Source organism: Pristis pectinata, chromosome 2 (genome assembly GCF_009764475.1).
Source record: "Pristis pectinata isolate sPriPec2 chromosome 2, sPriPec2.1.pri, whole genome shotgun sequence".
In the NCBI taxonomy this organism is placed as follows: domain Eukaryota; kingdom Metazoa; phylum Chordata; class Chondrichthyes; order Rhinopristiformes; family Pristidae; genus Pristis; species Pristis pectinata.
Genome location: NC_067406.1, coordinates 86,377,416 through 86,391,177, shown reverse-complemented (window position 1 = coordinate 86,391,177; position 13,762 = coordinate 86,377,416). Strand labels below are relative to the sequence as shown.

General features: G+C 40.9%; 1 protein-coding gene across 1 annotated transcript in view; it reads right to left on the bottom strand.

Annotated features, from left to right (window-relative positions):
- LOC127581990 (mitogen-activated protein kinase 10-like) overlaps positions 1 to 13,762 on the bottom strand; it is a 200,465-nt gene that overhangs the window by 59,122 nt on the left and 127,581 nt on the right. The window contains 1 exon segment of the mRNA XM_052036874.1: positions 12,018 to 12,183. Coding sequence (XP_051892834.1) covers positions 12,018 to 12,183 — 166 coding nt within the window.

The following is a 13,762-nucleotide window of genomic DNA, read 5'->3' as shown; positions in this document are numbered from 1 at the left end:
GGTGCCCTGGCAAAGAGGCGCTGGCTGTCCATTCTATCTATTCCTCTTAATATTTTGTATACCTCTATCATGTCTTCCCTCATCCTCCTTCTCTCCAATGAGTAAAGCCCTAGCTCCCTTAGTCTCTCCTCATAATCCATACTCTCTAATCCAGGCAGCATCCTGGTAAATCTCCTCTGCACCCTCTCCAACGCCTCCACATCCTTCCTATAATGAGGTGACCAGAACTGGACACAGTACTCTAAGTGTGGTCTAACCAGAGTTTTGTAAAGCTGCATCATTACTTCGTGGCTCTTAAACTCAATCCCACGATTTATGAAAGCTAACATCCCATAAGCTTTCTTAACTACCCTATCCACCTATGAGGCAACTTTCAGTGATCTGTGGATATGAACCCCCAGATCCCTCCGCTCCTCCATACTGCCCAGAATCCTACCATTAACCTTGTACTCCGTCTTGGAGTTTGTCCTTCCAAAGTGTACCACCTCACACTTCTCCAGATTGAACTCGATCTGCCACTTCTCAGCCCAGCTCTGCATCCTATCAATATCACTCTGTAAGCTTCGACAGCCCTCCACACTATCTACACCACCACCGATCTTTGTGTCATCTGCAAACTTGCTAACCCAGCCTTCCACCCCCTCATCTAAGTAATTAATAAATATCACAAAAAGTAGAGGTCCCAGAACTGATCCCTGCGGGACACTACTAGTCACAGCCCTCCAATCCGAATGCACTCCATCCTACACAACCCTCTGCTTTCTACAGACAAGCCAATTCTGAATCCACACAGCCAAACCTCTCTGGATCCCTTGGCCTCTGACCTTCTGAAGAAGCCTACCATGTGGAACCTTGTCAAACACCTTACTAAAATCCATGTAGACCACATCTACTGCACTACCCTTATCAATCTGCCTGGTCACCTCCTCAAAGAACACTATCAGGCTTGTGAGGCAAGATCTTCCCTTCACGAAGCCATGCTGGCTGTCCCTAATCAGTCCATGATTCTCTGAATGCTCAGAGATCCTTAGAATCCTTTCTAACAGCTTACCCACCACAGACGTAAGGCTCACTGGTCTGTAATTCCCTGGACTATCCTTACTACCTTTTTTGAATAGGGAAAATTCAAGAAATTACCTTTTTAATATGGTAATGCTTATGACCATTCAAAACCCCTTGTTATAATGATGGCATAGAAGTTGACCTTAGGGCCAAGAGGGAGCCTTCTGGTGCAGTCAGGACTTGCAGCCCCTGGTTATTTGCTGAATCCAGGAGGGAGGAGTATGGGAAGCTATTTTTAAAACTTATTATACTTAAAAAATGTGATTTTCATTTAAGCCAATAGGTGCAAATAACGCATCAGTTTTCCTTGCGTAAATAAAAACCTGCAGCGTGTAAATTGGCTGTGTGTTTCACTCATCCATACATGGGATGTGAGCATTTGGCAAGGTTTCATTTATTGCCCAGGCAGGTTGTTCTTGAGCAGATGGTGGTGAGCCAGGATCCAGTCAATGGTGGCAGGATGTTCATGTCTGGATAGGGTTTGACTTAAAGTGAATCTGCAGGTGGGGATGTTCCCATGCACCTGCTTGTCTCACCCTTCATGTTGGAGAGCTTGTAGATTTAGGAGATGCTATTGATGTGTGTGTTGCTGCAGTACAAATAAAGCACACACAGTATATTTCTGTTGGAGGAGATTAGAAATGTTTAAAAATGAGCTGGTAATCTAATGGCTGTTTCATTGTGAATAGATTTTAATTCATATGGGCATCACCAACATGACCAAAGGGTGGTAGTGAGCCAGTTTCATGAACTGCTGCTGTTATTCTGGTGAAGGCACTCTTAACAATGCTGTTTGGTAGGAAGTTCCAGGATTTAGACCCAGCAACAATGAAGGACTGGCGTTATATTTCCAATTCAATGTGCAACTTGGAGGGAAAACTGCAATGGTGATGTTCCCATCCACCTGCTGGCCTGTCCTTCTAGGTGGTCGAGGTCAAAGAAGTGGGAAGAACAGTCCAGGTGAGCATTTTGCTGATGATACACAGAGCAGCCATGATGCCCATGGTGGAGGCAATAAATGTTTAGGGTTTTGGGCTGCTTTGACCTGGATCATGTTGAGTTTCTTGAGTTTTGTTGCAGCTAATAGTCACGTAATCACCTGGAGAATATTCCATCACACTCCTGGCTTCTATCTTACGGAAGCTGGAAGTGTTGTGAAAAGTCAGGAGCTGAGTCGCACAATCAATCATGAATATCCCCATTTCAGATCTTATGAAGGAGCAAGGTTATTGATGAAATAGAGCAGAAAATGCTGGAAATGCTCAATGGGGCAGACAGCATTCACGGAGAGTTAACATTTCAGATTGAGATCCTTTCATCAGATCCTTCTACACCTGCTGAACATTTCCAGCATTTGATGCTTTATCTCAGATTTCCAGGATCAGTGGTGTGAGAAACAGTCAATGCTTTGGGTGACAGGCCTTTCATCAAAACTGGAAAAGTGAGAAAACAAGTGGGTTTGAAGTTGCAGAGAGGGGGAGTTGGAGAGAAAAGTGGAAATGTTTGTCATAAAATGCAGACCAAAGTTGTCAAGGTAGCCATTACCATGCAGTTGGAACAAAATGATACAGAAACAATTTGAAACATAACAAATTGAGTCAGGAGGATATAGTCACATCTGTGGAAGAAAAAGTTATCAAAAGTGACTGAGTCTGTGCAGAAGAAGCATAGAACAAGTTGTGAACAATAGAAACGTGATAATGGGTGGATAATAAAAGGGCAACCATATCAAAGTGTATCTCATATTTCTAGCAACATATTTAAAAGTCTGAAAAATGCAGGACCTCACAGACTCTAAACATAATAATTCATTGAGTTCATTTATTTCTAGTACTAAATTATATTATAATTTCCATGGATGAGTATTTTCACACTGCACTCCTGTTGTAGATCTTTCCTTTGATAAATCCAAGCAGACTGTAGAACTGCTAAAATCAAGTACAACATGTAAACACCTCATGCACAGAAATGTTATAAGGTCTTGGAAATAACCACTGTCAGAAGCAGTTTTCTGAAAATAGAATCCTCGGTTTTAAAAATATCTTCAGTTCTTTTGTGGGGTATCCTGATACCTGAGAGGAAAGCAATCCCATTGAAGTAAACTATCAATTTTTAAAATAGTTCAATGCAAACTCTACAAAACATTCAATTTAAGATGATGTGAAAAGCAAGAAATGCTTTTGTGTCTTTGTCAGAAGAATTTGATGGTGAGCAATCATGCAAATTACAAAAATAATAGTTTTGTGGAAAACAAAGATTCTTTGGGGAAAAAAGCTTTCTATCGTCTGCAGATTCTAAACTATGACTCCTCTCAAAATTATTCTGCAGCTCTTTAATCTGAAGTACAAGGGAGAGTGCTCCTAAACATTTTTAGATTATTAGCAGTTCTGAGTACAGAATAATTAATCAACACTTATTCAAATGAATGTCAAAAACAAGATTGTGAAATATCTTGCCACATTTCTGCACCAAATATTAAATGTTTTCTTTGAAGAAGCAATTCTAATATCAAATGATCTAATGACAGATGCACTGCGTAAATGTACGTGCAATAATAAAAAGAACACGGTCGCTTACAATTTATTTTTCACTCATCTGATTTAAGGAGTTAAAGTGCATCAAAAAAAACAATGATCAGCTGCTGCAAGCAGCGTAAGGATACAGTCCCTTCCTGGAAAAAGGATTTTGTGGCGGACCATTTCTCCCATAATGCACCCAACAGACCAAATATCCACTACGAGTTCAGAAAATGGGTGGTAACACAAAAAAGAATTAGAATTAGAATTATAAACATCATATAAAATGGGAAAACATAGTTAGGGATCAGAAAAATTAAAAATTAATTCACATCCCTGCTTATGTGTACTCAATATGCTGGAAACTGAAAAAAAAACACAAAAGGATGTTAATGAAAACAATGTACCAAAACTAGACTCTACTCTCTACACCCAAATTTTAATGGAAATAAAAAAAAGTTTGAAGATTTCAATCCACCTTGGGCATTTCTATGCAAAGTGCCATCATAGAGAGATGCCAAGCTCTACAGGGAATGATGATCTAAATTCTGTGCAAAAATTAATAGATGTTTATATTTATGACAGAGTGCAACCAAAATACTGATTTAATTAATGGAGTATAAACTTTGTACATATTTCTGTAGAACATAAAGCAGTGACTGGAAACAGAAAATAGAGTTTGGCAGCGGCATTGATGGTTCATTAGCAGAGAATTCCCCTATTTCTTGTAATATAAATACAGGTCATACCTTAAAAAAGGTTTCATTCAATGAGTTGTAAAGAAAACAGCAAATTTTCCTTTTTTCTGGTTTACAACACCAGAATATTTTTCAAACATTTTTGCCTTCATTATTCTTTACACATGCTTTTCTAGATTTTCATCTTTAAGCATTGGTATCATCAGATTTCCATGTTATTAAAGAAATAATTTGTGTTTTAAAAACCTAATCAAAGTAAGTCCTGCATGCCATCAGGACTTTGTGAATATTTATAACTGAAGATGATCATCCTCAAAGTCTAAACAGTCCAGATTTACATATTAGCACACAAATCTTGAAATTTCTTCTGAGGACAGCAATGTTTGCCTTCCCCAATCCACATGCGGCAGATGCATTTGTCCATGATAGCACTGGTAGAAGTGACTGCTGCACAGTGAGTCCCATTTTCACATCATGTTGTGTAGTTCTACAATCATGCAAGACAGGATAGACCTAGAATGCATCCCACAGCTTGAAACTGACACATATGAGGCACTGTAGATCATCGTTAGCAGCAGTAGGATTGTACACCACCACCATAATTTATAAACTCATAGCCTGGGATATTCCTCAATCCCCCATTATCAAGCCAAGGGATCAACCCTAGTTTAATGAGGGTTGCAGAAGGTTGTGCTGGGAGCAACATCTGGCATATGTAAAACTGAACTACCAACTTGGTGAAGCTGCAACAATGGATTATATGCATGCTAAAAAGCAAAAGGAGTGTTATGTTTGTTCTTCATCAGGAGACAAACTTCACGTGGGTTTATCATCTGAACATTTTATTAACCAACACCAGACTGGCTTGTTTTCCCTCCCTTTTTACAGCCACTCCCTGTTCTCCCATGTGATGCCTTGCATTGCCTACTGGGTACTGTAGTTCTTTATTATAACTACATAATAACACATCTTCCCCCTTTAAAGAAAAACAAACACAAGACCTTGTCCTTATAAACCTGCTAAGAACCCTTGTCCACTCAGCAGCTTTCAATCAGTCCCTGAGGTGGTTTAATGGTCCTTTTTGGTCTGGTACTTGTTTTCGCAGGCGTGTTGCTTTCAGTTGCTGCATTACTATTGGTGTTTTCCTGGAAAATCTGGTCTATGTGTTCATTTTCTCCATATGCTGGCTCCTTTGGTGTACTGACAGGGGACGGGTCACAGCCATGGGTTGGAGCTTGTGGTCGTAGATCCACGCGGTTCCTCCTCAGAGGTGTCCCTCGCTCCGTCTGGATCAGGTATGAATGTGGATTTACTTCCTCTTGCACAACTCCTTGCATGGACCATGTGCCAGAATCACGATCTCGGATTCGCACTTGATCCCCAGGCTTCAGGACTGGTAGGCTTTTCGTTGTCTTCTCATGATCCTGTTTCTGTTTTTCTTTCCCTTCCTCTTTAGCCTGTTTGACCTTGTGTGCTCCTTCAGTTGTCAACAGGTTTTCATGTATTGGAAGGTTAGTACATATGTGTCGACCGATCAGCATTTGGGCTGGTGAAAGGCCTTTCTGCAGTGGCGCACTTCTGTAAATCACTAGACTTCTGTGGAAATCCTCTCATCCATCTTGCACTTTCTTCATGAGGCCCTTCACCACCTTAACTGAACTCTCTGCTAGGCCATTACATTTTGAGTGATGTGGGCTTGAGGTTATATGTTGAAACCCCCAAACATTGGCAAAGGATTCAAATTCTCAGCTCGAAAATTGTGGACCATTATCTGATACTACATCACATGGAACTCCATGCCTCGCAAACACAGCTTTCAGGAACATGATAACTGCTTTGCTGGACGTTGACTGCAGTGTCGCAGCCTCTGGGTAATTGGAAAAGTAGTCTGTTACAATATGGCTCTTCCCAATAAATCCACTCCAACTTTGAAATATGGCCTGTCTGGTACAGGGTGTGGTGTAAGTGGTTCTGCTTGCTGCTTTGGTCTGTAGGTAAGGCATATTTCACATGAAGCAGTGGTCCGGCTGATGTCTTGGTTCATTCTTGGCCAGTACATCACTTCATGTGCTCTACGTTTATATTTTTCCTCAGCAAGATGCCCTTCATGTATCTTCTGGAGCATCTCCTTGTGTAGTGACACTGGAATCACAAACCTGTTCCCTTTGAAGACCATATCTTTCACTACTGACAGTTCAGCTCTGCATGCCCAATAATCCCGAATACACATTGGACAGTCATCCTTTGCTGCTGGCCATCCTTTCCATATTGTATCCTTGAGTACTTTCATTGTTTCATCTGCCTCTGCTGCTTTCCTAATCTGCTCTGTTCTATCCGGAGATACTGGAAGAGAGGTGACAATCATGTCAACATAGGCCTGTATATCTGCATTAGCCTGTTGGTCACTCTTTCTGTCTTGTCGACTGCTCGAGACAGAGCATCAACAGCAGACATATATTTTCCCGGTGTGTAAATCATCTTCACATATTTTTGCAGCCTTATCAACAATGTGCTGTATCCTCATGGGACAGTCATTCAGTGGTTTGGACATAATTGAGACCAATGGTTTATGGTCTGTGTCCACTTCAATAGCTTGCCCATAGATGTACTGATGGAACCTTTCACATGCATATGTACTGGCCAGAAGCTCTTTCTCTATCTGTGCATAGTTGGTCTCCGCACTTGTTAAAGCCCTTGATGCATAGGCCACAGGCTGCCATGTGCCATCATGCTGCTGCAGTAGTACTGATCCAAGGCTGCGCTGGGATGCATCAGCTGATACGGTATCCTGATACACCTTTCCGGATCATAAAACTTCAGCAAGGGCTCTTCAGTTAGGACCCTTTTCAACATCTGGAAACGCTCATGAGACCAAATTCATTCATTTTGTTGCTCAAGGAGTGACCTAAGTGGTGCTGACACTGTTGACAGTCGAGGGATGAACTTAGTCAGGTAAGCCACCATCCCTAAGACATGTCTCAACTCCTCTTTGTTTTGGGGCCTCTCCATGTTTTCAATGGCTGACGTCTTTCTTGGGTCAGGCTTCATTCCTCTTCAGATATGACATCTCCTTTGAAGGTCAGTGTCTTCACACCAAACTCACATTTCTCTTTATTTAATTTCACTTTGACATTCCTTGTCACGTCAAGCACTTGTCTCAGTTGACTATCATGTTCCTCCTTTGTGGACCCCGAGACGATGATGTCATCCATCATGGTCTCGACACCAGGTATGCCTTCAAAAATCATGTAGATGGTTTTATGGTAGACTTTTGGTGCGGACAGGATCCCATATGGCAGCCAAAGATAGCGATATCTTCCCTGTGAAACTTGCTTCATCAAGCTGCATCTGCCAAAACCCAGACAATGCATCGAGCTTGCTAAACTATTTGGCACATGAAAACCGGGACATGATCTCCTCCCGTGTTGGCAATTTAAAATGTTCTCTCTTGATGGCTTTATTGAGATCTCTTGGGTCTAGACATACCCACAATGCTCCATTTTTCTTTTGCACAGTGACCAGTGAACTCACCCAATCTGTTGGTTCTTCAATTTTCTGCATGACATTTATCCATTCCATGCGTGCTAGTTCTTGTCTAAGTTTATCTCTAAGTTGAAATGGAACTTCCCTGCATGCATGGACAACAGGAGCCACTGCCTCATCTATGTGAATTTTGTGTACGCTAGGTAAGCATCTGAGCTCCTCACAGACATCTGCATACTCTTCCACATGTAGTCATCTTTGGTATTTGAAGCTACTATGAAAACTCTTTTCACTAGGTTGAGCTTTTCACATGCACTCAGATCTAATATTGGCTGTACTCTCTTTTCAACAATCAGTAGCTGTGATTTTAAGTGCTTCCCCTTGTGCTTAAAGGTCCTCATACAGTCCCCTTTTACTGGAACTTTCTCTCCAGTGTAGTCTGTCACTTTTAACTTCACAGGACAAATCTTACTCTTTACTGTGAGAGTCTTATAATCATCCATGGATAACAGATTCACCTAAGCTCCAGTGTCAAGCTTGAATGGAATTACTGTCTCATTCACAGTTACTGGAACAATCCATTCTGTTTTACCAGCAGCCACAGTCTGTACAGAATCCACAAAGAATTCCTCCATTTCCTCATCAACTGTGTGCACCTTTCTCTTGTCTTCTTTCCACAGCTATTGCAGGACTTCCCATAAGCAGGGCACATCTTTGGAATGTGTCTACCTCCACATCCGCTGCATTTGCTGTTTGAGCCTTCCGCTTTGCTTTGCTGTTGCTTTCAGAAATGCCTTGTGTGCTGCTTCTCTGTTTTCACAGCATGCACTGTTGTGTCTGCCTTGTGCAGCTCCTTAGCTTGTGTTCGTGTGGTTTCTGCTGACCTACACATATTCACTGCCTTTTCCAGGGTCAAATGTTTTTCACGTAACAGTCTTTCTCTGAGTCCGTTATCTGGAATTCCACAAACTATTTTGTCTTTAACTAGTGAGTTTCTCAAATCTCCAAATTCACAAGACTTACTCAGTGTGTGAAGCTCAGCTAAGTACTGGTCGAAGCTAACACCTTGTTTCTGGCCACGGGAAAAAAATTCTCTCTCAAATGTGATGTTTTTACTTGGGATAAAATACTCCTCAAATCTTTTCATCAAAGTGCCCAACTCAAAAGCTATCTCATCAATTTGAAAGCTGTTATAGATGTCCAAAGCATCTTCGCCAATCACGTGCAGAAAAATAGACGCTTTCAATTTTTCGTCGTTCCCTCCTGCTCCACTAGCATCTAAATATATGTTGAATCGCTGCTTGAAGCGTTTCCAATTATTGTTTAGATTGCCAGTAAACTGCATAGGTATGGGAGGACTTAGCTTATCCATAACGGGAACTCTCGGCCTCTCACCTGAATCTCTCTTGGCAAAACCGGTGACTGCTGAACTTCAGGAACAAAGTGCTCCCTCACCACGCCGGCCAGCTTTTTCTCCATCTTCTTACAGCTTTTCTTTCATACTCACTGGGTCTCTTTCTCAATTGCACACAGTATTCATCTAGTCTCCCTATTCAGACCTCAGTCCAACTTCTGACACCATGTTATGTTTGTTATTCATCAAGAGACAAACTTCACGTGGGTTTAACATCTGAACATTTTATTAACCAACACCAGACAAGCTTGCTTTCCCTCCCTTTTTACAGCCACTTCCTGTTCCCCATGTGACCATTTGCATTGCCTACTGGGAACTGTAGTTCTTTATTGTAACAACATAATAACACATAATAACACAAGGAGCATCCACAATCACCAAGTCAGATCAAAGCTCTGCAGTCCTGCCACATCCACTTGTACATGGTGTAAACATTTTGATGCATCTTGACCACGATCACACAAGTCAGTCTTCAGTCAATTTGAGTCACTTCATATGATATCAAGAAACAGCTGAGAGCATGTATACAGCAATGGTACAAGAAAACATTTTGGCTTTAGTAATGAACTAGCTCCACCTCAACCCAAGCTGTTGCAGTGCAATTACAACACTGGTATCTCCCTAATAATGGGTTTTGCCAGCACCACTTGGCTCCAGACATCAATGCAATCTTGGTCCAAGCGTAGACCAAAGAGCTGAATTTGAGAGATGAGATGACAGTGACTATCCTTGATATCAAGGCAGCAGTTTAATGAGTATGGCATCAAGTAACCATGGTAAAACTGAGGTCAATGGGCATCAGAGGTAAATACTCCAATGAAAGAAGTCATTGTTTGCACATAGGAAGGTGATTGTAGTTGTTGGAGGTCAGCCATCTTAGCTGTGTTGCATCACTGCATGAGTTCTTCAGGGCATGTTCAAGGCCCGACCATCTTCAGCTGGTTCATCAATGATCTTCCTTCCATTATAAAGTCAGAAATTAGGATGCCTGCCGCAATTGCACACTATTTTATTCCATTGTGAATCCCATAACAAATGAAGTATTTCATTGCTATCAACAGCAAGTCCTAGGCTACATTCAGACATGCATTGATAAGTGGCAAGTAACATTTCTGAAGTGCCAGAAAATGACCATCTCCAAGAGAATGTCTAACAACCACCCATGATACTCAATGGCTTTACTGAGCACCCCACTATCAACATCCTTGGAGTCGTCATTGAGCAGCCACATACATACTGTGGCTACAAATGCAAGTCAGGCTGGTACACTGTGGGCAGTGAATCACCCCTTGACACGCCGAAGTTTTTCCATCATTTTCAAGGTGCAGGTCAACATGAGCTTGAAAGAATACTCTCCACTTGCAACAAGTCACAACAAGCTCAACACCATCCAAGACAAGGCAGTCCACCTCATTGGCACCCCATCAACAACCCTAAACGTTCATTCTGTCCATCATACGGTCACTTTGACTACAATATGTACCTTCAGTACTCACCTAAACTACTCTGACAGCACCTCCCAAACCTATGACCTCGACTACCGAGAATGACATGGTTTTCGGGCAAATGGGAACATCACCACTTGCACGTTCCTTCCAAGCTGCATCTCATTCTGACTTGGAAATATACTGCCGGTCCTTTATCATTGCTGAGCCTAAATCCTGGGATTTCCTATCCAACAACCCTGTGGGAGTACCTTTATCAGAAGGACTACAGCAATCCAAAGGCAGCTCACCACTACCTTCTCAAAGGCAATAAGAGAAGGGCAATAAACGCTGGCCATGCCAGCGACGCTCACATCCTAAAAATAAATTAATTATAAAAAATTCTAGAGAAAACAGCAGCTAAAATTAAGAGAATTGTCTCTGTGTCGAAATATTACGTTATCAAGTATCCTTCAAAGAGTAAGGACTGTCATTCTTAGAATGTTTAACAATATAAAATAATCAAGAAACACTTCTTCCCTACAAGTGGCAAGAATGATAACTAAAAACATCAGGATATAACTTATTTCAGATATTAATTCTGCTTTAAATATTTCAAAATAATCAGCAGGCATAGGAAACAATTAGCCTCTTAACTAACAGTAGGCTAATGTAAGGATTATTTAGTTATGATATTGGAGTTGTTGATGAAGAGACAGAAGCAATTTCAGATCTTATCATTCTTCCCCACAATTTGCATTTTTATACTCTTCACATTTCATAATTTTGAAGAACAGATTGAAGCATCTTTTCTGCCTACTCTGTAAGAAAAGATGAACTAAACCTGAGAGAAAAATGAATAACAAAGGTGGCAATGGTGCTCATCATAATCAAACAACTGGGAAGGCAATATAGGCTTGATACTAAACTACAACTTTCAGAGATCTACTTTTTGATCAGGTAATTTCCTCCATTTCTCAATAATCTGCAACTCCTCCCAGCCATCTGGTTGAACCAGCCCCAAAGGCATGCAGCAGCCAATCAGAGGATTGATTGGGGATGACCATTCTTTTGAGTTGCATCGTTATTGAACACAGAGGCTGGTTAGGTGAGATTGCCATAGAATCATCAGGCACAGCAACAGCCCATTTAGTCCATCAAGTGCATGGTATTTTTCAGCCCTCAGTCACATTATTGGTGGTGCTAATGAATTCAAAGGGCTGCTTTCATTAAAATAATCATGTCATTTCATAACCATTGGTAAGTAGCTTTTTAATAAATAGAAAGCTTTCATTTAAAAAAATGCACCAGATTTTCAATCTAATGGGATGCTTCAAAATATGCAAAATATAATCATATGTTCTATCTATGACACAAATGAGCACTAATAAGAAATGTGAGTGTCAAGTAAAAATCTCACCATTTTCTTTGTACCCCATCCCCAGAATAACTTCCGGTGCTCTGTAATATCGGGTTACTACGTAAGGTGTCATCATGAAGCTTGTTCCAGCAGTTCTTGCTAGTCCAAAGTCAAGGATTTTTAATGTGCAGTCTGACTTTACCACTATGTTGCTTGGTTTTAGATCCTGTGAACATAAAAGAATAAATTCAAGTACTACATAACTATGTAGCTTTATTAATACTAACTTTTACTTCCAGATTTTTAAATTTGCCATTTTGAATTCTTGTTCCCAAAATTATTAATCTAGTTTAGGAATTATTATATAATGACTAAACCACCATGAATGCCAGGGTTCAACTGGCACTGAGAGTGCTCAGGTGGGACAGTAGAGAAGATGAAATCCAGCAGTTCGTGTAGTTAAGACAGACTGGATGAAGCCCTAAGGGAGGGAGAGGAGGATATCAATGTGGGTCATAGAAAATTTTGTAGGGCCTGGTGAAACAGTAAAAATGTCACTTTGGTTTTGGCTGCTTGAGGTGATCCCTTTTAGAACCACTGGGTGGTGTATTCTATCCCATTATCCCCCACCCATTTTTAACCAAAACATTGGACTGAACAGGACTTTGAGACATTCGGATGGTCTAGTTATTGATTATCAGGACATAAAACTCCAATAATCTGCTATCTGACTTTTCAGAACTCCCAATGGTTCGGCATCTAGCTCACAAGTGATATTTCCTGCAGTCCCCTGAGACTCACTGGGGCCATGGTTCCCGTGCTTTCATGGTTCCCATACTCCTCTGAAATGTGCCAGACTCCCATAAAATCCACCAGCGCCCAAATTGCCATGCTCCCTTTAAACTTTACTGTATTCATTGGAAAATTTAGGATAATACTGTGTAATATCTAAAAAACGTAAATTAAAAGTGTATTGGGATATTAATAGCAATAACACCCAATAGCCCAGAAAATCTGTCTGTCTGGCACCATCGAAGTCCCAGAGTTTTACTGTAGAAAGAAATGTTGACCCAGTTGCATACCCCGTTTTTTCTATAATACTACCATGGTATTACTAAATACTTTTATCAATTTTGGTCCAGAACAGTGCAACTAGTCTAAATAGTATTCTAAAATCTCTCCTCCTAAACTATAGGCTTTTGGACAGAGGATCCATTCATAATTTATAATTCAATTTTTACGGATTTAGGGGTTGGTCTTTTTTGGACAGAACATGAAAATGGGATAGGGAAAGTGGCAGTGCACCTCTTTTTTCATTGTGTCTGATGCCAACTTGCTCGCCGCTATTTCCATCTTGCCTTAGAAATAGGTCACCAAATAAAACATGCATGTTTTATTTATTGGTTTTATTTTTTTCCAAAGGGATCTGAACATCACTAATTTGGCCAGCATTTATTGCTCATTCCTAACTGCCCTGAATTGAGAAGGTTGTTCTGTCACTTCAGAGTACAGTTAAGAGTCAACTGTATTTCTGTGGCTCTGCAGCCGCACACAGGTGGATTCGGTAAGGTTGGGAAGTTTCCTTCCCTGAGGGCACTGGAGAACCAAATGGGTTCTTGGGATGACCTTGTACCTTCACGGGCATAAGTTTCCTCACCAGCCCTTCCCCTCATGGTTTATTTAATTACTTTTGTTTAGGTTCCACTTGGTGGAATTTGAACTCATGTCTTCATATCAATAGTGCAGGTCTCTGGATAACAGTCCAATAGTTTAATCACTATGCTGCAATACCCATTTCATTAAAT